Source organism: Saimiri boliviensis, chromosome 8 (genome assembly GCF_048565385.1).
Source record: "Saimiri boliviensis isolate mSaiBol1 chromosome 8, mSaiBol1.pri, whole genome shotgun sequence".
Taxonomy (NCBI): domain Eukaryota; kingdom Metazoa; phylum Chordata; class Mammalia; order Primates; family Cebidae; genus Saimiri; species Saimiri boliviensis.
The window spans coordinates 569,076-595,054 of NC_133456.1; the positions used below are offsets into that span (position 1 = coordinate 569,076).

The 25,979-nt window shown below is 38.4% G+C and overlaps 1 protein-coding gene across 1 annotated transcript in view; it reads right to left on the minus strand.

The window, feature by feature from the left end:
• Positions 1-3,997: 3,997 nt before the first annotated feature.
• Positions 3,998-25,979, minus strand: part of CPOX (coproporphyrinogen oxidase) — a 54,135-nt gene continuing 32,153 nt past the window's right edge. Inside the window, exon 7 of the mRNA XM_074403527.1 lies at positions 3,998-7,688. Within this exon, the coding sequence (XP_074259628.1) occupies positions 7,571-7,688 (118 nt within the window). The 3' untranslated portion in view covers positions 3,998-7,570. The remainder of the gene's footprint in view (positions 7,689-25,979) is intronic.

A 25,979-nucleotide genomic window follows, 5' to 3' on the forward strand; every position in this document is an offset into this window, starting at 1 on the left:
GGATTTTGTTTTATTTCTACTTCATCACTTTAATTTTTGCTGAGAATATTTAAAATAACACCAAATAGAAATATGTATTATTGGTTTTATTAATACTTTAAATAGATACAGTAACTATAGGCTTTAATAAAATCTTAGCATATTTTATATTTATAATGTACCAGTTGTGAAAGAAAAAAAAGTCATAATTTTATAGGCAGTATAACTCTAAAGAAAAAAGTTCACAGCTTGATTAAGTTCATATGTTATTTTGTCATCTATGGATTCTACTGGTATGCAATGTAATTTATATTATAATAGCATTAAAAGGTTTATTACAAATTGTTTAGTTGTCTGACATTTTGCATATTTTTAAAACCATATTTCTTCATTTTGAATTTGAACAATTTCTATACATATGTAGATACTCTACATATACATACAGATATACATAGAAACACAGACTCCTATTTATAACTTTTCATGATTTTCATTACCTGAATTAAACTAGCCTAAACGCTAATTTGCGATAATTTAATGTCATTAAAGAATAAATGAACACATTGCCAAGAATTTCCAGAAAATTACTCTTTCATCCTAACACAATCACGCTTTGCAGGTTACATCCAAAGTTAGGAAAACAAAATAAAAGTTTAACAATTCAGAGTAAATACCTAAGGAAATCACTAGGAATTAACATTATTTGTTGTCATTTGCATAAGTAGTCCAAAGCTACTGCCAGGATGCAAATGACAAATACAAAAGGATAGTGATCTCTCAAGCATTTCTCAAATAACTTTTTTAAACTTACCCCAGAAAAGTTCTCCATTAAATCCCAGGTAATGTGTTGTCGGATAACTTATAATTAATTTTAAAAGAGATGTACTCAAGGCATGCAGAGTTGCAGACATAGTCCCAAACACATTTGCTCCATTTGGGCTCCACTGAAAGGTTGAAACTAACCTGATATTACTCGGAGTCCCTTCACCTGTCCACTCTGAGCAAGTCAAAATCACTTCTGTGGTGAAAAGTTGTAACAACAGTCTTAAAGGGAGCTATGTGCGTGACTGAGAATGGACTATTATAGGGGTCACAAGTTAATTTTTAAATAGATGCAGAAATGCACAGTATGATGGTAAGGTGAGTGGAAAAAAGATCTTCCTCTGTGATTCATCTCGACTCCTCAAATCACTCTCTATTCTACCTAGCAATATCAGAAGTAAGAAATGACTTGTCAAATGTGCGTGCCACAAAGAACCTCAGTTTTCCTGCAGAGCTCATTCATAAAAGCCAAGCAAAACTAAAAGAATTACAAATTTGCCTCGAAAATCAGACCACTGGTTTAACCTACTGGCAAGATAATGACTCCAGCCCCTTTGGAGAACGAGGTGCCATAGGAGAAAAAGCAAGAGGGCAATTTTAACTACCAAAATATTTGCAAACAGTTCCTGACTACCACGAGTTCCTTTTGTGTTTCACGAAGTTTGATGTGGATTGGATTTTCCCCCGCAAATGCCTGTCATTATGTAAAGTTTTTTATTTTTATTTTTTTTGAGCCAACATTCTTTGTTGTTACCAGCTTGATTTTATATTGCAGATATAAAAATCCACCCTAGAGTGAGTTACACCCATTGGCTATTGTTATCTTTGTTATTTCCTTAATAGAGCTATATTTCCTAAATATATATGGTAAGTGGAAATTGCATCCTAAGATAAACCTACAACATTAAAAACAAAATGGCTCACATCTGTAATCCCAGCACTTTGGGAGGCCAAGGCTGATGGATCACAAGGTCAAGAGATGGAGACCATACTGGCCAACATGGTGAAACCCCGTCTCTACTAAAATACAAAAAACCAAATTAGCTGGGTGTGGTGGCATGTACCTGTAGTCCCAGCTACTTGGGAGGCTGAGGCAGGAGAATTGCTTGAACCTGGGAGGCGGAGGTTGCAATGCACTGAGATCGCACCACTGCACTCCAGCCTGGCACCTGGCGACAGAACAAGACTCCGTCTCAAAAAACAAAACAAAACAAAACAAAACAAAATCCAAAACAAACAAAAGCCCTACTTTAAATATCCAAAGTATAAAACTATTCCTAAAGTTTCTTATGGCAAGGTAAATGGTAGTGAAATGTAAATCCACATAACATGTTCATTGAATCTAAAAGTAGGGGGAAAGTATTCTGCTAGTTGTCCAGACATTACTAAACTAAAATATTTCTGGTTGATGTTTCTAAGCACCAAATTTCTAAGATCCAAAGGAACTTTCAAATTACAGTGAAACTTTCTGAGTTTCCTGCATGTGCTTAAGGACCAATGATAAAATGTTCACATTATTATTATCATTATCTGCAAACCTAGTAAAGGATGTTCATCATTTAGCAATTTTTCTTATTTGCTAAGTAAAGATATATAATAATTAGCTAGTTTTCTAACACTCAGCGTCATCTATGTGTACCTCGTGTTGGTCGACACTGATAGGAAATTGAACATTTTTACTTGCTAGGTTCTATCAATTCTGATTAAAACTGTTTTATTTCTGTGTTTCCATTAGTTCAAAATAAAACAAGAAAGTGTTCCTGGCTAGCATATTTGTGATCTGTATATTATAAATGCATTCTTCCATTTGCTCTTAATTATATACAAAACAGAAGATATAAAATATTATTGTGATGTTTATAGAGCAAATAAAATTTTATGCATCAAAAATAACATATGACTAGAGACTTTATTTTTAATTAAAAAAAAATTCTGTGAGCAAGTCTTCAGCAAGCAATACTGCTCTTTTCCTTACAGAATATATAGACCCTTTGTATTTCATAACCATCCATCGTAAAACCTTCACAAATCTGTAAAGTTGCCAACTGCAATGTAGCATCTAATCTACTTCATACAAATGGAATAAATGTAATGTTTTCAGAGCTACTGCAAAATGTATAAAAAAAATAAAGTTGAAATGAGATAGCTATCCTAAGTGTTTTGCCTGACTCATTAGTTAAGTGACGCATTCCTCATCACGTCATAGGTTAGTGTTTAAATGTATGTTTTTTATGGCATACAACTGTGAAGTTTCTTGAAATCAGTCAAAATCTCCAGCATCAAACTGTGAATGCAAAATGTCTACCATACAAAATGAACTATGACACCCACAAAAATTGTTAAATGTTTTTACTTTAACTGGTGTATTCTAAAACAGGCATGTCATAGTTACACATTCACAAAATCTCTTTCTTTTTTTTCTTATTTTTTATTTTTTGAGATGAAGTTTCACTCACTCTGCTGCCCAGGCTGGAGTACAGTGATGCGATCTCGGCTCACTGCAACCTCTGCCTCCAGGGTTCAAGCGATTCTCCTGCCTCAGACTCCCAAGTAGCTGGGACTACAGGCATGTGCCACCATGCCAGGCTGAATTTTTTTTCTTCTTTCTTTCTTTCTTCTGTCTTTCTTTCTTTTTTTTTTTTTTTTTGTATTTTTAGTAGATATGGAGTTTCACCATTTTGGCCAGGCTGGTCTCAAACTCCTGACCTCAAGTGATCCGCCCACCTTGGCCTCCCAAAGTGCTGGGATTACATGCATGAGCCACTGCACCTGGCCTCTTTCTCTTAGACGTATACACAAACACACAAGCACACTGTATACAGTTGCAGCTGAAAAGCATCTGTTGAATGTTGCTGTTAATATTCGGACTGAAGTACCTGAACTGTATATAACTATTATATCCACCGACAAAATACAGAATACAAGAAAGGAGAAAATAAAGCAAAGAAAAAGCACAGTTAAAAAAAAAAAAAAAAAAAAATGGCATATATACGTATAAATATGTCAGCAATTATAACAAGCATATATATGGATTAAAATTTCTATTAAAAGGTTGAACCTGGCTGGCTGTGGTGACTCAGGCCTGTAATATCAGCACTTTGGGAGGCCGAGGTGGAAAGATCACTTGAGACTAGGAGTTTGAGACCAGTCTGGTCAACATTGTGAGACCCCATTTCTATTTTTTTTTTTTTAAAAAAAAAAAAAGGTTGAACAAAGATATGTAACTTTGTTCACAATAAATATACATAGTGATATGTGCATATCAGTTTATTAGACTCTGTAGGAGTTAAAGAGGTAGAGCAGAACTTGCTTTTCATGGAGTGTAGAATCCACAAAGTTGCTTTTTTCTTTTTTTTTTTTTGAGATGGAGTCTCACTCTGCAGCCCAGGCTGGAGTCCGGTGGCATGATCTCGGCTCACTGCAAGCTTCGCCTCCCAGATTCAAGCAATTCTCCTGCCTCAGCCTCCCGAGTAGCTCAGATTACAGGTGCTCACCACCAAGCCCAGTAATCCTAGCACTTTGGGAGGCCAAGGCGGGTAGATCGCTTGAGATCAGGAGTTCAAAACCAGCTTGGCCATCATGGTGAAACCCCGTCTCTACTAAAAATAGTTGCTCATTTTTTAAATAAAATTATGAAATTCTGATACCCAAGAAGAGCTTGGTATATGTATACAATGAAAATTACAAGTCAAATAAGTCTCCTTGGTCTTTTGTTTAGGAGAAGTCCATATCTAGTCCATACACGAGTCACTTATGTAACTGTCATTTTGATATGGTTATTCCCTAAACATTGTTACATTTCCTTAAAATGTTCACATTAACATCCTCAAATGAAAATGCTATCATTGTCTTTTTAGATTTTAAGACTCCTGAGTCTTAAAAAATCTGTAAGACTTTATTTTAAAAATATAGACTCATTATTTTAAACACAAGAACACATCTTGAACAGTATTAGGTTTAAATTTATTTCCAAATGACAAACTAAAAAAGGTATGCAAAGCAAAGTAGATAACTCTGCATGACCCTTACCCAGCACAGTGATTTAATGAGATGCCCTTTCATTTGCCCTTGGTTTACAGCAAAAGCAAAACTGACTACTCAGGGGAAGAAGTAGTAAATGAGAAATGAAACGGCCTGTGGTTTCACGTTTAAAGCAAAAACACGGATTCAGAGCATTTGAAAATAGATGAAAATGGCTACCTCATTTATCATTTTAAAAAGATGTTAATGCACTTTGGACCTGACTTGTGTATGTTAATAGAAGTAGCTTAAAATCAGAAAATTAGTAAATAATGGAATAAAAGTCAATGCAGAACTGTATTGCTTAGTTGTCAGGATTTCAAATCAATGTGTCCTTTCTACAGTTCAAACACAGAAAAGAATATTGCCAAAAAGGTTGTAAATGTATATTTAGCATGATAAATAATATTAAAAACTAAAATATGGTTTTACCTATTAAACTGACAAAGATTTAAACATTAAATACTAAGGTTGACCAAGATTGGGGCTGCAGGTGTGAGGGAAACTTATTGTGTAAATTGATTAAACTTCATAGAAAAAATTTAGAAATCTAAAGCAATTCCACTTCTAAGATTTTACCCTAGAAAATCATTATGGCCAGGTGAAAAGATATATGCACATGTATTTTTATTGCAGCATTGTTCATAAAAGTAGAAAAGTGAAAATAATCTAAATGTCCAAATTAACTGAATGAATTAAAGTTAATGTACTTTCTTATAATGGAATACTATGCAGCCTTTAAAAATACTGTACCATATGCTGAAGTGGGAAGATCTTAATAATAAATCAAATAAAATTAAGTGAAAAAAGCAGACAACTAAACTGTATCTATAGGATGACCACATATTTATGACTATTTTATTCATATATGAATGCAAAAATACCAGAACCCTATACAGCAAAATGTTAACTTTGTTTATTACTAGGCAGTGAAGTTGCAGGTGACTTTTATTTTTATTCTTACATGTATTTTCCAAAAAGAACATGCATTAATTTTGCAGTAATAAAAAGAAAGCTTAAATTTACTTTAGGCTTTTAATGAAGTACAGAAGATGAAAATAGCAGTTAAAACATTAATTCTGAGTTACATGTCCTCTAGTTTTTCAGTCACTGTGTTTCTGACCTGTGAGTGAGTATAATTCCTGCACCGGCCTTGAGACCTCCCTACTAATCATTTGATTCTTTCTAAAACAACCCTCGGTTTCCTTTACAAGTACCCAATTCCCTAAAAGCAACAGTTTTAGAACTGCTATGCTTTAAAATTTGAAAATGGTGACGAACATTCCAGCAGGCAGGCAGGACCTTTATTTCCCTATAATGGCTCTTAGCAGAGTAGCTATTGCATCGTGCAGAGGGACTCATCTGGTGCCATGTCTGTCTACAAGGTAGGAAGAGCGCTCCCTCAACCCTAGGGGTGGGGAACAGAAGAAGCCATATATTCACTTTTGTATAGCCACATATTTGCTTCCTCCATATCAGGCACTCATCATTGTTGAACTAAACTGAACGTGCTAGAAAAATCTCACCATTGATTAAAATTAAAAACATTTACAAATGTAAAATACTAAAATTGTATATTTATATTTTTGCTTGAATTTCTTTTGCTACTGTTATGTTGTCATTATGAGGGACAGGGAGTCTATTGCAGTCACAGGTCATTAGGAACAATCTAGGCACTGTCCTTTCACCTTTCTAAATTACTCCGGCTGCATTTGACTAGAAAAATAAGGGATGAATTGTGCAATATCTTTTACTTGATTCCCATTCAGCCCTTTCTTGGTGTGACTTTGATTTTCTATTTAAATTGAAGACTTCTGCACACAGATCCAATATGACTAGTAACCAAAAATAGTGATTTCTAATCACTGTGTGATAGCCAAGAGTTGCACCAGCTATTGCCAGGGGATGAGAAATCCACAGATTCCAAACCTATATTCCATATTAGATAATAAGTAGCTTATATGACCATGCATTTTTGAGAGAGAGTGAGGGTGATATTATGAAGTCAAATAATTGATCAGAAGATAAATTCCATAAAGGCTGTTGCTGTGTTTTGAATCCCCCTGCCAAAGCTCATGTTGGAATTTAATTGCCATTGTTGACAGTGCTGACACTTGAGACCTTTGGGAGGTAACTGGGCTAAGAGGGCTCTGCCCTCACAAATAGATTAGTGCCATCATTGAAGGAGTGGGTTCATCGTCATGGAAGTGGGCTAGTTATCACAGGAGTTCTATGCTCTTATTCTTTTTTTCCTCACCCTTCCAACTTTCTCACTTCTGCCATGGGATGACCCTCACCACGTATTGATGCCATGCTTCTGTACGTACGGAACTGTGAGCCAAATCAACTTTTTTTCTTTATAAATTACCAGTCTATGATATTCTGTGATAGCAGCAGAAAATCAACTCAGAAAACTGATATGAAGAAGTAGGTCTATTGCCATAAGCAATATCTGAAGCTGTGGAAGTGGCCTTGGAACTGGGTAATGGATAGAGGCTAAGAGAATTTGAGGAGTAGGCTAGAAAAGTACAGGTTGCTGAGAATGGACATTAAGGGTGATTCTGTTGAGGGCTCAAAAGAAGATCACAGAACTAGTAAGAGCCTGAATCTTCTTAGAAATTAAGTGGTCCTGACCAGAATGTTGATACAAATGTGGACAGCAAAGGCTATTCTGCTGAGATCTCAGAGAAAAATTAAGAACAAGGTATCGGAAATTGGAGTAAAAGCCATTCATGTTAGAAAGTTGGAATCAGGGGTGGTGACTTACACGTGTAATCCCAGCATTTTGGGAGGCTGAGGCAGGTGGATCTCCTGAGGTCAGGAATTTGAGACCAATCAGCCTGGCCAACATGGTGAAATCCCCATCTCTACCGGAAAAAAAAAAAAAAATTAGCTGGATGTGGCAGTGTGCACCTATAATCCCAGCTACTTGGGAGGCTGAGGCAGGAGCATTGCTTGAACCAGGGAGGCAGAGGTTGCAGTGAGTCGAGATCATGCCACTGCACTCCAGCCTGGGCAACAGAGTGAGACTCTGTCTCAAAAAATAAAAATTAAAAAGAATAGAAAAGTAGGAAAGACTGGCAGGATTGTGTTCACATTCTAGGACTATATGAAATGCAGAACTTAAAGAGTAAATAAACTAGGATATCTAGAGAAAGACATATCTAAGCAGGAAAGCATTCTGGCTGCTACATGGTTACTGCTAACTGCATAATGGAATGACTTAAAGATGAAATTTATCATTAAAAGGGACTTAAGACATAAAGGCAGAAAATTCACAGAAATGGTTAAACAGTGAAAACATGTGTTTGGGAGAGAATATTAAGGGTGTATTGTTAAAAAGAGATTAATATGGATACGAAAAAAGCCAAGTGCTGCCGGGCGTGGTGGCTCCTAGCACTTTGGGAGGCCGAGGTGGGTGGATCACCTGAGGTCAGGAGTTCAAGACCAGCCTGGCCATCATGGAGAAAACCCATATTTAAAAAAAAAGAAAAGAAAGAAAGAAAGAAAAGAAAAAGGCCAAGTGCTAATCATTAGAACAGTAGGAGAAAGACCCCAAAGGCACTTTAGAAATAAGACTACACCCTCCTCACAGATCCAGAGCTCTAGAAGGGCAGAATCATTGCAGAGGATGGACCCAAGGCTCCCTACACAATCTTGTTGCCTAGAGTCACCGTGAGACTCTGTTCCCCACCTTCTGGGGCAGCATTCTTTGGCTGCCCCAGTTGTGACTCAAGTGGCTTAGCCCACTGCTCCAGAAGGTAGAAGCCATAAGCTTTGGCAATGCCCATGTGGTGTTTAGTCTGTAAACGTGAAGAATGCAAGAGCTGTGGAGTGTAACTGCCTCCACTCAGGTTTCAAAGGGTAACACCTGGGGGAGCTGTGGAAGTGGAGTGACCCCCAAGGTTACAGAACTACAGGAATACCAGTGTGAAACTCCAGGCTGAGAGAGCTGAAGCATGGGCTTAACCTGGGAGCCCATCTCCCTGCTCAGTGTGCCCAGGATGCAGGACACGGAGCCCTAGGGGATTATTCTCTAGATTTAAGACTTATTGTTGCTTTCCATGCAGGGTTTTGGACTTGCTTGGAACCAGCTGCCCTTTCTTTCCTGCTTCTCTCTTTTGGAATGGAAATACGTATTCTATGCCTGTCCCACCATTGTACTGTGGAAGTAGATGAACTTGTTTTGATTTCACAGGCTCACAGTTGGGGAGAATTAGCCTCAAGATAAAGTGTACATGGCGTGTCACCCTATCTGATTCGGATGAGACTCTGTACTTTGGACTTTTGAGTTGATGCCAGCATGAGTTAAGACTTAGAGGGCTCTTAAGATGGAATGAATATATTTTGTACTTAAGAATAAGATAAATTTTGGGGCAACAGGGATGAAGTGCTGTGATGTAAACTGCCAAAACTCATGTTGAAATTTAATTAATTGCCACTGTGACAGTGTTGAGAGGTGGGACCTTTAGGAAGTGATTGGGTCAGGAGGGCTCCACCCGTATGGATGAATTAATGCCACTATTATGGGAGTAGGTTAGTGATCATGGCACTTTAGCTGTTTCCCTCTCTTTTGCCCTTCCACCTTCTGCTCTTCTGTCACGGGATGACTCTCACCAGATACCAGCACCATGTTCTTGGATTTCCCAGCTTCCAGAACCATGAGCCAAACAAACTTACTTTCTTTGTAAATCACCTAGTCGGTGATATTGTGTTGTAGCAGCAGAAAATGGAATAAAATGGCTGTCAAAGTGCTTTTCTGACTAATTTTCCCTTGTTGGCACTTCCTAAAAAGTGCAGAGTTAACTCAGCTATCATGATATAAAATGTTTAAATCATCAATTCACAATTTTTGTTATGACATAGCCACTACCACTGGGAGGGTAAGATAGCATTGTGGTTAGAGAACACTGAAAGACCTGAATTTGCCATTTATTAGCTATGGAAGATAAGAAAATTTCTTAACTTTCCTGAGCCTAATGCTCTCTGTAAAATAGGAACAATTATACTTGCCTTAGAAAAACAGTGTTGCTACTAATTAATTAAGATGAAAATGTAAGGAATTTGGCAAAGTACCTGGTACATACTAAGAGCTTAATAAATAATAGTTGAGAAACATCCCCATTTTATAGATAAGGAAAATAGCCCTCAGAGAAATCATTTCACATAATTATTAATAGACTAAACCAGAAATGAAACCCTGATTTCAATTAAGCTCAGACCTCTGCAATCACAAAGCTCATGGTATTTCCACTTCACTATATTCTTTTCTGATTCCCAGATTTGCTCTCTCTTTCTCTCTCCCCCACTACCTTTGCCTAATTGCAGTAATTTTCCAATTATTTTTCTTATTTTTTTCAAAGCAAATATCTCAAATCCTTTGCCTATTAATAGAAAAAAGATGCTTCTTGAGGGAAGAGGAAATCCATTTTATTAAAAATATAACTTTTTCTAAAAACTGAAACATGTTTTTTTCCTGTTATATAATCTCTTAATTGTGATCTATCACAAATGGTCTCTTCTATTCCCATCGATGGCCACTGAAAGTCTGTAGTCAATTCAAAAGTATGTTGCACACAGGAAATGGACAGTTATCTATTTTGCTTAATCTAACACCCAAATCCACACTAAAGCACGAATGCTATGGCACCAACGACAGTATCCTTCACCAGAAAACTTTTTTTTTTTTTTTTTTTTTTGAGACAGAGTTTCGCTCTTGTTACCCAGGCTGGAGTGCAATGGCGCGATCTCGGCTCACTGCAACCTCCGCCTCCTGGGTTCAGCCTCCTGAGTAGCTGGGATTACAGGCACGCGACAACATGCCCAGCTAATTTTTTGTATTTTTAGTAGAGACGGGGTTTCACCATGTTGACCAGGATGGTCTCGATCTCTCAACCTCGTGATCCACCCGCCTCGGCCTCCCAAAGTGCTGGGATTACAGGCTTGAGCCACCGCGCCCGGCCTCTGTGTATTACTTTTAAGAGAAGTTAAGAATGTTATTAAGTAAAATAATGAGTTAATTAATTACTGACCCACAACCAAGGAGAAAAACATAATTTTTTAAAAAAAGAGAGCATGGCCGGGCGCGGTGGCTCAAGCCTGTTATCCCAGCACTTTGGGAGGCCGAGGCGGGTGGATCACGAGGTCAAGAGATTGAGACCATCCTGGTCAACATGGTGAAACCCCGTCTCTACTAAAAATACAAAGAATTAGCTGGGCGTGGTGGCGCGTGCCTGTAATCCCAGCTACTCAGGAGGCTGAGGCAGGAGAATTGCCTGAACCCAGGAGGCGGAGGTTGCGGTGAGCCGAGATCGCGCCGTTGCACTCCAGCCTGGGTAACAAGAGCGAAACTCCGTCTCAAAAAAAAAAAAAAAAAAAAGAGAGCATGATACTAGAGTGTTAATCCTAACAATTATTTTTAACATTAAGGAATAATTATCCCAGCTTACTTTATTAAGTTATATAGGAAATACATTAAAATGATAACAATGGCTCTTCTAGGTAGTAGAACCAAAGACAAATTTATTTTTATCCTTAATTTGTTTTTCTTCGTATTTTTCTGAATATTTTACATACTCTATATTGAATATGTACTTTTTAAAAATGTTAAAATGAAGGATGCTAGAATAAAGGTCATGCATCACATAAAACAAATATTTTTATATATTTATATGTTATATAAAGTATAAATATTACATATTGTATTAATTTTGTATATTTGTTATATTATAATAATATGTATAATTTTTGCCTTTTCTTTCAAAGTCAAAATAGGAATTTTTTAAATATCATATCCAATTTTAAGTTTAACATCCATGACTGATATAATCTGTTCAGAAAAAATTATGTAAATTAAAGCTCAATCAAATAATATTTGTTCTCATATCAAGCACAGCAAATCATTGTTCTGATTCAAAGTTTCAATTTTGCTTTTACTAAATTGACTTGTCTATTAAATCAAAGATCAATTTAATTTGCTTATGTCTATTAAATCAAAGGTCAATTTATATAGACACAACTTTCATTTGATTTTAAAGTATTTCCACTTTTAGACTAAGTGTAAATTAGAATTGGTTGGACAGAATAATACTTTTGAGTATTACTGTTTATTTCAAATGTTCTATTCTAAAATATTTGCAAAGAGCATATTTTTGGAAGTACAAAGATTTTTAAAGTAAAATATTTCTAAAATAAAATTTTTATTTAAGCAGACATAAGAGGAAAATGCCGTCTCCGAATGCTTTCGCTTTCCCTTGGGTTTACCTAGAAAGTTTTCTAGCTTCAGGTATGTCTGAAGATTGCTCACTAAGCAATCGAAGAAAGAGAACCACTGATCTGACATCAGTTTTCCATTACAACGGTACAGCTTTGTTACAAGAAAAATGCAAAGGGCAGATGACTTGCAGCAATTATCTACAATTCTCATTGCAGTAATTTTTAAAAATTGAAATTAAAACCAAAATCTATGTTTATGCAGTATTTATTTAGCACCCAGGAACTGTTAAATTATTCACATATGTTATCTCAATTGAATTCACAAACAACGTGTGAAAAACAATCTGTGCACCCAGTTCTCCTTCCTGTTCTCTTTTTCTCCCCATGCAAGTCAGACCTTCATCCCAGTCTGAGGGTTCGCTCCATCTCTTCTAGCTCCCTCCCTCAATTCTCACCTAATCCCATGTCGGGGTCTTCTGTGCAAACCTGAGCTAACATATATAAAACAACTTTTTTTTCTGAGAGAATATAAATTTTCTGAAGGTTCAAACATCTTTTTGAGAAATGCTTTCAAATATGTCAAAGACATAGCATACTATACAATGGAATGATAAGTGTTTTGTGCATTTTCATGCTACTAAAGTCATGTATTAAGCAAAGCAGAGAATTGTAAAAAAGTGCCCCTAATATGTCTCTTGCTTAACTGGCTTTATAAAATAGTCCTCAATAACTCCTTAGGCTGTAAGCTAATCGTTTTTAATACTATAAATATGACTACTATCATTGCTATTACCAATGTTTATTTATTTGACTTTTCCACTATTTCCAACCTTTTTTTTTTTTCCCCCTATTTTCCTGGAAAATTACCATGGGGAATGCCTTAAAAATAATGAGCTGGGGCCGGCCATGGTGGCTCACACCTGTAATCCCAGCACTTTGGGAGGCCAGGGCGGGTGGACTGTTTGAGATCAGGAGTTCAAGACCAGCCTGGCCAACATGGTGAAACCCCATCACTACTAAAAAAAAAAAAAAAAAAAAAAATACAAAAATTAGCCAGGCATGGTGGCTCGTATCTGTAATTCCAGCTAGTCGGGAGGCTGAGGCAGGAGAATCACTGGAACCTGGGACGTAGAGGTTACAGTGAGCCAAGATCACACCATTGCACTCCAGTTTGGGCAACAAAAGCAAAACTCCATCTCAAAAATCATAATAATGAGCTGGGCACAGTGGTGTGTCTGTAGTCCCAGTTACTAGGGAGGCTGAAAGCAGGAGGATTGCATGAGCCAGGAGTTCAAGATCAGCCTGGACAACATAGCTAGTTCCCCTTTCTAAAAAAAAAAAAAAAAAAAAAAAAAAAAAAAATAGAGACAGAAAGAGAAAGAGTAAAGTAAAAAAAATATAGTATGATAGAGTGGAAAACATAAAGACTTTACATTAGAAAAATGAAGTTTGGGTCGGGCGCAGTAGCTCAAGCCTGTAATCCCAGCACTTTGGGAGGCCGAGGCGGATGGATCACGAGATTGAGAGATCAAGACCATCCTGGTCAACATGGTGAAACCCCGTCTCTACTAAAAATACAAAAAATTAGCTGGGCATGTTGGCACGTGCCTGTAATCCCAGCTACTCAGGAGGCTGAGGCAGGAGAATTGCCTGAACCCAGGAGGCGGAGGTTGCGGTGAGCCGAGATCGCGCCATTGCACTTCAGCCTGGGTACCAAGAGTGAAACTCCGTCTCAAAAAAAAAAAAGAAAAAGAAAAAGAAAAAAAAAATGAAGTTTGAAAACATAACAGCCTACCACTAGCAAAGTCTGGATGACCTTGGACAAGTTATTAACATTGTTCTTCAGTTTTCTTATCTGTAAAATGTAACTAACATTATTTAACTTGGGATTATTGAGAACTAAACAGGAGAAGTGACTTATGTCGGTCTTACAAGTAATGCTTGTTTTTATTTTATATTCTTTTAGGGCCCTGTCTGCACTGAGACATATCTATAAATATCCAAAAATGCATTTTAATTTAAAAACAATTTAAATGTGGAGACAATGTTTATCAAGCTGTTGTTGGAGGCATACGTATAAACTACATATAACATGCATTAGGCATAACATATACTTACCCACATATGCAGACCTATTAGAACCAGAGTACTCATTTGCGGTTAATAAATTTATTTTGGCCTCTGGGCAACGAATTCTATAAATTATATTTTAGAACTATTTTTGTTGAAAGCATTATGAATGTATTTTTATCTCTATGTAATGCTGTAAAGAAAACACATTTAGAAAGATAAGATCATCCATCCCCATACCTGTGGCTCTTTTTCCTTAGAAGTTTCTCTAAGTAAAGTTTTTCATCTGATTTGATTAACTCAGAGGTATACTGTATATACATACAACTATGTCAGAAATTATACATAAAGAGAAGGAGAAGGACTGAGGACTCTACTTAGTGATTGGTTTTGCTCTGAAAATAAGAGAAAAGTCTAGCTTTAGGCAAGAAGTTTTCTCTTCAAAGGTCAAGAGCTTTTCTTATCTTTGATATCTTTGGCAACTTGTTCAGAAAAATCTACAAATCTAGATCTGTGAATGTTTGAAATGCTCCATTAGACACACCAAAAATTCAAACCACTACAAACATGTATGTCTCTTTCCTCCTGCCTGTAATTTTGGTGCCTGCAACACTGCCCTCCGGGATAATCAACTGATTTTGGGCAAGGACAAAGAAAGGGGTGGGAGGAAGGGAACAGCATCATAATTGTTGCTGATTTCCCATTTATTTGGGGGGGAAAAATTGTCCTCTGAGTTTTTGTATCTAAGATGACAAGCCAGGTAATAACCTAAGAGATTGGGTAGACTTCTCAGGAAGCGTCAGAGTGGCAGGTGAAACCCTGGAGAAAGGCGCATGCCCTGTGAGAGCATCAGAACCCGTGGGGTGGGGGAGTGGGAATGGCCTGTGCCTGCTCCCCCCTCCCTCTCCCTCTCCCCCTGGACAACCTGGCCAAAGGCAGCTGCCATCACTGAATGACTTCAGCCACTAAACCTTCCTTAGGCGAATGAATTGCCTCCATCTTAACTCTCATTTTCCTTTAGCGATTTCTGTTTTTGTGCCTCCTGAGTTCTCGTTAAGGTCAAAACAGCATTAGTGGTTTTTAAAGTGTTAAGTTGATTGGTATTTTCTCACATTTTACAGGCAAAACAGAAAATGAGAAACAAGATATCCCTCATGGTCTTAAAAACAATCTACTTGAAAATTTCAGTGTGCAGATCCAGTTAAATTTAGACTTAAATTCAGTTAAATTTAACATGCCAAATTTCAAATGGAGATTTTGTTCTCTGCATTTTAAAATTTGTACCAACTGCTTACAATATTCTATTTAAAACATATCACAATGTGCATGATAGAATTAAAGGGTCATTTGTATAAACTATTATAGACTACAACACAAACATTACTCTCAGAGGAATTGTTAAAATCATCTAATCCAACCCACCCATTTTTAAAATGAAGAAACTAAGAGAAATGGAGAGTCTATTCAAAAGCAAAATCACATTGTGGTTTGTTTGTTTTTAAAAAAACAACATTCAGCTAGTACACATGTGGACAAGTATAAAGGTTGTTAAAAAATATTGATATATTTCTGCTTCAGTGGGTAAATTGCCACTGCCCTGTGCCCTCTGAGTGCCCCACTCTATCCTGGTCTCCTGGCATCTTCTCTAGTAGCTTTTGGAACCTTCAATACAGCAACTAAGGAGTTAACATCTTGCAAACAAGAGATCTCTGGGAACCAGGCTTCTCCATTGACAGCCATGTCCTTTCATATTGGCTGATTGCATAAGCATGCAGACTGATAAATAGTTTTTGATATCTCCCCTGCATGCAATCAATGTCAGGAATTTAAATAACTCTGCACGCAGTCAATGACAGAAAATTAAATAACGAGAGTGTAAACTTGCTGGTCCACACAGCATCCATTTTCATGCCTTTTTTTTTTTTTTTTTTTAGACAGAGTTTCACTCTTGTTACCCAGGCTGGAGTGCAATGGCGTGATCTCAGCTCACCGCAACCTCCGCCTCCTGGGTTCAGGCAATTCTCCTGCCTCAGCCTCCTGAGTAGCTGGGATTACAGGCACGCGCCACCATGCCCAGCTAATGTTTTGTATTTTTAGTAGAGACGGGGTTTCACCATGTGGACCAGGATGGTCTCGATCTCTTGACCTCGTGATCCACCCGCCTCGGCCTCCCAAAGTGCTGGGATTACAGGCTTGAGCCACCGCGCCCGGCCTCATGCTTTCATTTTTCCCAAATTAATTCAGGCCTCCCTACTCTGATCCCCAGGCCGTCATCGATCTGGTCTTTCCCATGCAACTTATGTGTTTTCCTAAAAGTTGAACCCACTCTCAGCCTCGCGACAAAGCCTTGATAGACTTCACTATAGAGTGAACATGTGACCAACCAACCAGGCTGTTTGGAATGCCAGGACAGCATTGCTCTCTCTTCCTCTGTGCCCTACTGAAGCCACCCTATTAAACAAGGGTGCTAGACTTAATAAAGTTTACACGGTTGACTATAAAGAGAAAAGACAAAAACAAAACTAAGCAACAGAACACAAAACGAAACCTAAATATGTATGGGGTCCTTGCTGGCATGACTGAACTTCTAGATTAACCAACCTATACCTGGACCTTCCAAATAACTGAATCTATAAACTTCTTTTGTCATTTAATCTTGTTTGAGTTGAATTTTCTTTTACTTGAAATCCTAAGGGAACCTAACTTATAAACTAGTTCCGCACCAGAGCTTTGCCAAAATTCTCTAATACCATTCTTTAGTTACATGATAAGGTAAAATTTCTTAAATATTTTCTGAAAAGCACAAATTCCAAGAGAAATTAACAGTTATGGTTCCGGAGAGGAACAGCTCAACAAACAAAGTTAGACAGACAGACATGGATTATTTAACACAGATCTGTGGGATGTGCAGAACACAATGTTCATTTATTACTCCCATCCTATCCTTTTAAACTTTATTCATTAGAGCACTCTTCGTACTCTCTGGGAAGAGTTTTGAAGCATAAAACACAGTGTCGATTTTCTTCTTTCCTTCCTCTCACTATTCACCTACTCACCAGCTGCTCAGAGAAAGGTGGAGTGGGGGTAAGGTTGCCAGATTTAGTCAATAGACATACAAGATGCCTAGTTAAATCTAAATTCTAGACGAATAGTAAATTATTTTTTAGTGTAAGTATGTATCAAAGAGTACTTGGGATATACTTATGACAAAAAGTATTCATTGTCCATCTGAAATTCAATTTTAACTGAAAGCCTTATGTTTTCTCTGATAACCTTAGGTGAGGCAGAGACAAGAGATAAGAGCATTTGGTTTGTTGAGCAACTTCCTGTTCTTTGGGCATGGCAAATGGTGACGGAGTTATGCAGCTTAGTCAATTTTAAGGGTTCTTTGAACATTTCATCATAGGAGATGCCTCCAGCATCAACTCTCAAGACTTAAGTGATGCTCCTCATTCCCCCAGGATGTCCACCCCTCTTTAGCCTCTGGTCCACCAGCAGAGGGACTATACACCAGTTACGACCCCCATCACCAACCCCTAGTTCATAGGGAACAATGAAGCATCTTTGCCCTCATGCAAAGTGGATTGCTGGCTTGCCCATCAAAGTCCTAATGAACCAGCTTCTTCATTTAAATTTTTCAGGAGAGAATCAACTTGTCTAGAGTGGCCTGGCATACTGGAAACATACATTAAACTCTTTAAGGAGTCCCACAGAAGCCCCTGCCAGCCTGCTGGGCTTGGTGTAGGAGACAGTAACTTTCCCAGGCATATAGCACAGCTACTAGTCACTCCTAAGGAAAGCTCACAAAAACCCTCTCTTTATTCTCTGAAGGGTTCCAAGAGTTAGGAATCCATTCCCAGATATTACGCTTGTACCATCTGCATATTGTGATTTAGCAACTTACTTGAGATTTTTGCATTTATTTTCTCTTTATGCCTTGTTGAAATTTCAATTTTGACATTCTGTTATATAGCTTTCTTTTCTGGGAAAATTCTCACAACTTTTAATATAGCATGACTCAAGCAAACCTGAAGGAGAACTGAGCTGCTTTCCTGGACTGGCTGTCTCATGTATGACCTCTACTCTTAACTATTTGCTGAAAATATCCTCCCTGTAACAGAATACTGTCAGGTGTTTTAGGGGACTAGATTATTATAAGATTCCTGGTGAAACCACAGTTCTCATACCAGACCTTGAAAAATGTCTGCAGGAGTTAAAAGCATTTCCCCCTTATTTTATTCTTCTAATCTCGCGTCTCATTCTACAAAACTCCTCCACAGAGGCCTTTGCTCCTCAGGCTTCTTATCTAAGGAGTGCCACGTGTCACGTCCAAGGTTCCTGAACAGAAAGATTAGACTGGGGAAAACAGCAGTATGGGTTTCAGGGGCTCTGTGACCCATAATAACCTCTAACTATGAAGCGTGGGTGGAGACTTTCTCATCCGGCTACAAAGACCTCAGTTTCTTAGGTGTGAAAGGAGGAAGTTGAACTACTAGTTTCAAATGACCCCTCCAACCTGAAAATCATATGACTTTGATTCTAAATTCATAAGGGAGTAGGACATAGGTGCTACAATAGTCTTATACCTTACGTTAATTCTAAGAATTAAAAGAACCTTCAGGCCGGGCGCGGTGGCTCAAGCCTGTAATCCCAGCACTTTGGGAGGCTGAGGCAGGTGGATCACGAGGTTGAGAGATCGAGACCGTCCTGGTCAACCTGGTGAAACCCCGTCTCTACTAAAAATACAAAAAATTAGCTGGGCATGGTGGCGCGTGCCTGTAATCCCAGCTACTCAGGAGGCTGAGGCAGGAGAATTGCCTGAATCCAGGAGGCGGAGGTTGCGGTGTTGCACTCCAGCCTGGGTAACAAGAGCGAAACTCCGTCTCAAAAAAAAAAAAAAAAAAAAAAAAAGAACCTTCACTGAAAGAAGAGTGACATTGACAAAGGAAGGTAGAATGTTTTTTGTGGTAGATTTCTAAGGAAAATGTTGCAGAATTAAGTGATCCTACTTGGAAATAGAGAAGTAAGACCTATAACTACAGCAGACCAAGCTATTTCCAGGAAGGGGACTTCACTGGGCAAGCAGAGACCTTGGTGTCTCTCACTCCATTTGGCCCGCTTTCCAGAGTCCGAGCTCCGCCAGTGTTACTGAAACAACAAAGGTTTGGTCTAGTTCCTGCTGCTCACAGCACAGAAAGCCAATCACTGAGACAATGACTACTGCCGAGGAAGAAGACTTCAATAGAGTGCTGCAGCCTAGGAGACGGGAGATCAGTCTCAAATTCATCTCTCTGTCCGTCTAATGTTAGGGGTTTATATAGCAGAAAGAAGTGTGACTCTGTATGGAAAAACAGGAACTTGGGAGGGATAAGGGAACAGTTACAATGAAGGAGGGGCTCTGAATCTCAGTGTATGGATGCTGTGATCTGGTGAGTTTCAGTTCTGTTACACTTTCTGAGAGGGCTAGGGGTCCTATCCTCCAGAAGAAACTCAGATAAAACAAATGTAAGTTTCAAGCTTTAAAAAGAGAAGGAACAATTTCTATGTTTATCCAAAATAACTCTCTATGAAACTATTGGGTGGGTTTCACTGAGTTTGAGTCCAACGCCTATCTCAAGTTGGGTAATCCATTAATGGAAGTGGAATCTCAATCTCTCTCTCTCTCTCTCTCTCTTTCTCTCTCTCTCTCTCTCTTTCTCTCTCTTTCTCTCGTTGTGCCAAACTCTTAGATCACACTAAAAATGCCTCATTCTCTCATGGTATTAGGTGGTTTATCAGGATCCCAGGAGGAAACAGCTCGCCAAAATTAATCAAAGGGTGCTTTCCAAAGGAGATCACAAGGGATAGTGCAGTAGCGTGGGGTTTGTAACCACAAAACTTTTATCTATGTCCAAAAAGAAGAGAGAGCCGTCCTGAGCCCATGAAAGAAGACAGCGTGGTACCCTCTCCACATTTCTCTAGAGAAGGCTTCCAACTTGAAGCAGCCCTACAGGGAAAGTGCCAAAATAAGTACCTTGATGCCATTAAAAGCCATTTTGAAGTCATCCCAGTCCTTGCTAGTTGAAGTACTTTTCAAAGCAATTCTCTCAATGCTTCCAGTTCATTGAAAGTCTGCACTTTGTGTGGAGAAACCAGAGGCAGTAAATTCTTCTAGCATTGTACATGCAAAACAATGCTGACTTTCTGATGTGGGTTAGGGCCAGTACAATCTTAATCTAAAATGATTCCTTAAATATGCTCCTCTACCTGAGATGAAGGTACTGGGAAGAAAAAAAAGTTTGCTACTCGGTATTCTTGTATACCAAAAATATTCTTGGTATTCTTTCTAATCAAATGCAGGAAAGACTGATTTTTCTTTGGATACACTCAACGTGAATAAAATTAACCTATGACCTAACTCCTAGATTTAAACTGGAAGGAAGTAAGCTCTAGAGCCTTGTCTTAAATTCCCAGCATTGTTTCAGAAGGCCAGGGGAGTCAAACTGTCATAGCCTTAGCATAGAGTTGTTTCATCTGAGGACGGTCTCGTGTGTCCTGCTCTATCCACTGTATTTCTTTGTTTAAAAATTTCACTTGGATCTTTTATCTTCATTGCATTTTTACCCAAAAGAATAAGCCAAATTCCTGCAAGATTTAGCAAATATAAGGCAAAGTACTTCCTCACTTCACTCCCATACTCACAACAGATGTGGCTAATCAACCGTTTCTGGTTTCTGGAAATTGTAAAACATGTTAGTGAGTTTCTCTGTCAACAAATTCTGTTAGCCAAAGGAAGTAGCTTCTGCAGCCTGCCTCTTTCAGTCCTTCACGCCTTTCAAGATGCTATTAAATAAAAGCTTTGTTAGGCTCTATTATAATAAATCATTACTACATAGAAATAGCTCATTCCCCTGTAATTAATTAAATTTTAACCACCATTACTAATCAATTATGCTTCTCCTTCTTATCTGCTCCTGTTAATCTTGTAACATCCCTTATGTTAAGAAGTAATCATAACTAATTAACATTTACCCTTTAGGTAGGACAGGCTACTTACTATAAATACTCTGCAAAACAATTTTTCTTCTTATGGGTTACTGTTTACAACCTGAGCAAGAATCCTTCCACTTTCGGGTAAGACTGGGTTCAACTGGGATGGGGAGCACATCAAATAAAGGGGAACATCACTCCCTCCTTGTCTAATGCTTTAAGACTAAAAGAAAATCAAATTCTGTAATATTAAAGTTGGAAAAGAACTCTCTTAATGCTTAAGATAAGTAGACAATGTAATATACACTGTAACAAAAGGAAAGAAAAAAAGACAATGTAATACACTTAGAACAAAAGACTTGTCATACACGATACATAACATAAAAGATTAGCTTTGGCCAGGTGCGGTGGCTCACTCCTGTAATCCCAGCACTTTGGGAGGCCGAGGCGGGTGGATCACGAGGTCAAGAGATCAAGACCATCCCGGTCAACATGGTGAAACCCCGTCTCTACTAAAAATACAAAAAATTAGCTGGGCATGGTGGCGCATGCCTGTAATCCCAGCTACTCAGGAGGCTGAGGCAGGAGAATCACTTGAACCTGGGAGGTGGAGGTTGCAGTGAGCTGAGATAGCGCCACTGTACTCCAGCCTGGGCAACAGAGCGAGACTCCATCTCAAAAAAAAAAAAAAAAAAAGAAAGAAAGAAAGAAAGAAAAGAAAAACAACAGAGGAAAAAACATGGCATGGGTTATGAAAATAGTTACCGAAACAAAGCTCATCTCAGGTAAAAGGTAACTGACTGTGCTACGTAAGCAAAAAGATCTTAGATTGTACTTGTTGACCGGGAGGTAACCGGTAATGAGGAGAGTAAACATTTCTGCCCTCATTAACTATGCAAAATACATTGTCTTTTCATAAAATTTTGCAGAATCTTACCTTAAAGGGGAAGATCACAGGTTACTACATCACCGCTTTTTTATTCTAACTAAAAAGCATACTTCAGTGTTTTTAAAAAGTTACATGAGATCCAGAAAGCCAAGTAAGAGGCCAATAGAGAAAAGGAGAAGGAAGCCAGATGCATGCCTGTATTTCTGGAAGGAGAGTTTCTGAAAGGCTTTTTTTGAAACCTCCTTAGCTAGAGTTAAAGTTTGAGGTTAGCTGAGCATCGCGTGCCATTCTTGAAGGGTCCGAGACACTGACTCATTTGCTTTATCATTTCTCATGAAAACAAGAGGTGGCAGCCATCACCAGAGAGCAAAGGGGTGACTTGGTGACTGATCTCGTTACTGAGCTAAGGGGAACACTCACACGCAAGGTTCAGAACCTCCCCCCACCCAGAGAAACTCTGCCACTTTGCAGAAAAGAAATTATTTCTACCCAAGAAGACAAGTGGCAACTGGAAACAGATGTGAAGAGAATAAGAATAAACACCTTTTTCAGAAATATAACGACTGTAACAAATAGAGTTTTTCTAGTTCCCACCTGTACATCATGCTCTCAACTATATATCGCAGCTTAAAACAGAATTGATCATGGTTCTGCATTTTTAAATTCTCTCGCTTTCTAAATATATCAGATCACTTTTTAACAGTCCAAACAGCTCTTTATCATTTACTTCCTGTAGGGTAAATTCAGGTGCAATTTTAACAGACTGGTAGGAGCAAATGCCTCATGCCCACCCAAGGGGTTGAGGAATGAGTGATGGACATGGTGAGCCAGGGGAAGAAGAAAGTGATCAGTGCCCTATGGGAAATAATGGGAAAGTCACAGGTTTCTTCTTTTCTGGGTCACTGGGGCATGACTTTCGATTGAGCTTAACTTCAGACACAGAGACTAATGTCATTGCCTGTGGATTTTGGAAAGAAATTGCAACGGTTTTGGTTGATCACTTACTGGAGTGGAGACAGGGAGAGACAGATACTTTCCTACTTTACAAGCATATCTATTTCAGTCATTAAAACAACCAGGAGAGTTAAATATTTTCATTCCAGTTTTAGGATGAGAAAGTGGAGACATGGAGTTAATAGGAAAGGAGACTGAAAATGACGGAATCCAGGCAGACTGGCCCTTTGCCAATCCGGAGTCTGAATGTTTCAAAAGCACATCCGCCTTTTGAATGACCAACAACAAGCATTTTTGTATAACTACAATTAATGAAGCATGTCCTCCTATATTATCTCTGTTTATTCTCATTAAAGCGCAGAGAGAATGCGCTATTCTTAAGTTTGTTACCCAGGTGAGAAAAATGAGTTTCAGTGAGTTCTCCAGATCACTCATCCAGGAAGTGATGGAGCCACCACCAGAAACCAAATCTTGTGCCTTCAAATCAAATCCTCTCCTCTTTCAGTGTGGCCTCTCACCTCTCGTCTCCGCTCTCATCCTCTTATGATTCATGGGAAGGTTGTGAGCCGCCGTAGACTCACACCCACTTGCAAACCGAACTGGAGCTTCAGCTTTACAGCTTTACAGCTTCCTGTAGCACCTGTATCTTTCATCGGTTATTTGCACTTTAATATTACAGAGGATCTGAGATGAGATTTGTGTGTGTGTGACACATTGTAACAATACAAAGTTGTTAGTTTACATTAGGGCTCACTGCTGATGTTGTGTATTCTCTGGGTTTGGACAAACGCATAATGACATATATCCACCATTATAGTATCATACAGAGCCTTTTCACTGCCCTAAAAATCCTGTGTGCCACCTATTAATTCCCCCTACTCCCCACAATCATTCATTTTTTTTACTCTGAGATGAGTTTTTAATGGTAGGGAAAAAAAAACCATAAAAATTCGAACAAACAGAAATACAGAAGATGAGGGCATTTAGTACCTAAAATACGTGGGGTTGTGTCAGTGGGATAATTGAAGACCTAAGGAGAAACTTTGCAACTTTGTAAGTGAATTAGTGACACATCTTTCTCTTCCCCACCCATCCCACATCTTGCTAAAGACTCAGCTCAGTGGTTTGCAAACATTTTTTAAAATTTTATTTTAAGTTCCGGGTTACGTACGCAGGATGTGCAGGTTCATTACATAAACACATGCCATGGTGGTTTGCTGCACCTGTCAACCCATCGCCTAGATCTTAAGCCCAGCCTGCGTTAGGTATTTACCCTGATGTTCTCCCTCCCTCAACCCCGACAGGTCCCAGCCTATGTTGTTAGGTTCCCTGTGTACCTGTGTTCAAAAACCCTATCCTGAAGTCAAAGCTTACGTATACATACATCACATATTAGGTAAGAACATCATTGACATAAATTTATGTTAAAATAAAAGCATTAGGCCAGGCGCGGTGGCTCAAGCTTGTAATCCCAGCACTTTGGGAGGCCGAGGCAGGTGGATCACGAGGTCAAGAGATCGAGACCAACCTGGTCAACATGGTGAAACCCCATCTCTACTAAAAATACAAAACATTAGCTGGGCATGGTGGCACGTGCCTGTAATCCCAGCTACTCAGGAGGCTGAGGCAGGAGAATTACCTGAACCCAGGAGGCAGAGGTTGCGGTGAGCCGAGATCACGCCATTGCAGTCCAGCCTGGGTAACAAGAGCGAAAACTCCGCCTCAAAAAAAAAAAAAAAAAAATTAAATAAAATAAAAAATAAAAGCATAGCTAGTTTAATCAGATTTATAATCCTATATGCACTTTCAGCATTCACTTTGGCCGTTTGGATAAAAAGAAAAAAAGAACAAAATAAGAAGCTGGATCTCTCTCAACCCTTATGTCAAAATACATTTCTGGTTCAGTGATGTGCTAGAGTAGGTATATTTCAGCTGGCAAGAGCCAAGTGTGAACATCTTTTCCTAACTTTATGCTCAGTGAAGTCACATTGGCAGCTTGAAATTGGACATGATGGGAGTATTTACACTTTGGAAATTGGCAAATGCTACAATTCAGAGCTTTTTGCTGTTGTTTTGAGAGCTGATTTCATAGTCATCACTACTGGTAGGAAGAAAATTGGTATCTTATTAACTCTGAAGATAATATGGGAGTTCCCTTTGAACCATTCCCCGTGTGATAGTGAAAGCTTTTTTATAAAATCTAAAATATTTTTTTAAAAGACACTTTTTTTTTTTTTTTTTTTTTTGAGACAGAGTGTTGCTCTTGTTACCCAGGCTGGAGTGCAATGGCACGATCTCGGCTCACCACAACCTCCGCCTCCTGGGTTCAACATTTTACACAGACATGCAGATTAATGGAAAAGAACGGAGAAGTCAGAAATAAGACTGCATACCTACAACCATCTGATCTTCGACAAACCTGACAAAAAACAATGGGGAAAGGGTTTCCTATTTAATAAATCATACTGGGAGAACTGGCTAGTCATATGCAGAAAAGTGATACTGGATTCCTTCCTTATACCTTATACAAAATTAAAACTCAAGATGGATTAAAGACTCAAATGTAAAACCCAAAACAATAAAAACCTTAGAAGAATATCTAGGCAACACCATTCAAAATATAAGCACAGGCAAAGATTTCATGGTGAAAACACCAAAAGCAATTGCAACAAAATCAGAAACTGACAAATGGGATCTAATTATCCAAAGAGCTTCTGCACAGCAAAAAGAAACTATCCTTAGAGTGAACAGGCAACCTAAAGGATGGGAGAACAATTTTGCAATCTCTTCAATGGACAAAGGTCTGACATCCAGAGTCTACAAGGAACTTAAACAAATTTACAAGAAGAAAAACAAAGAACTCCCTTAAAAATGGGCAAAGGACAGGAATGGATACTTCTCAGAAGAAGGCATTGGTACAGCCAACAAACATATGAATAAAAAGCTCAGTGTCACTAATCATTAGAGAAATGCAAATCAAAACCGTAATGAGATATGATACAATATCATGCCATTCAGAATGGCGATTATTAAAAAGTCAAGAAACAACAGAGGCTGGTGA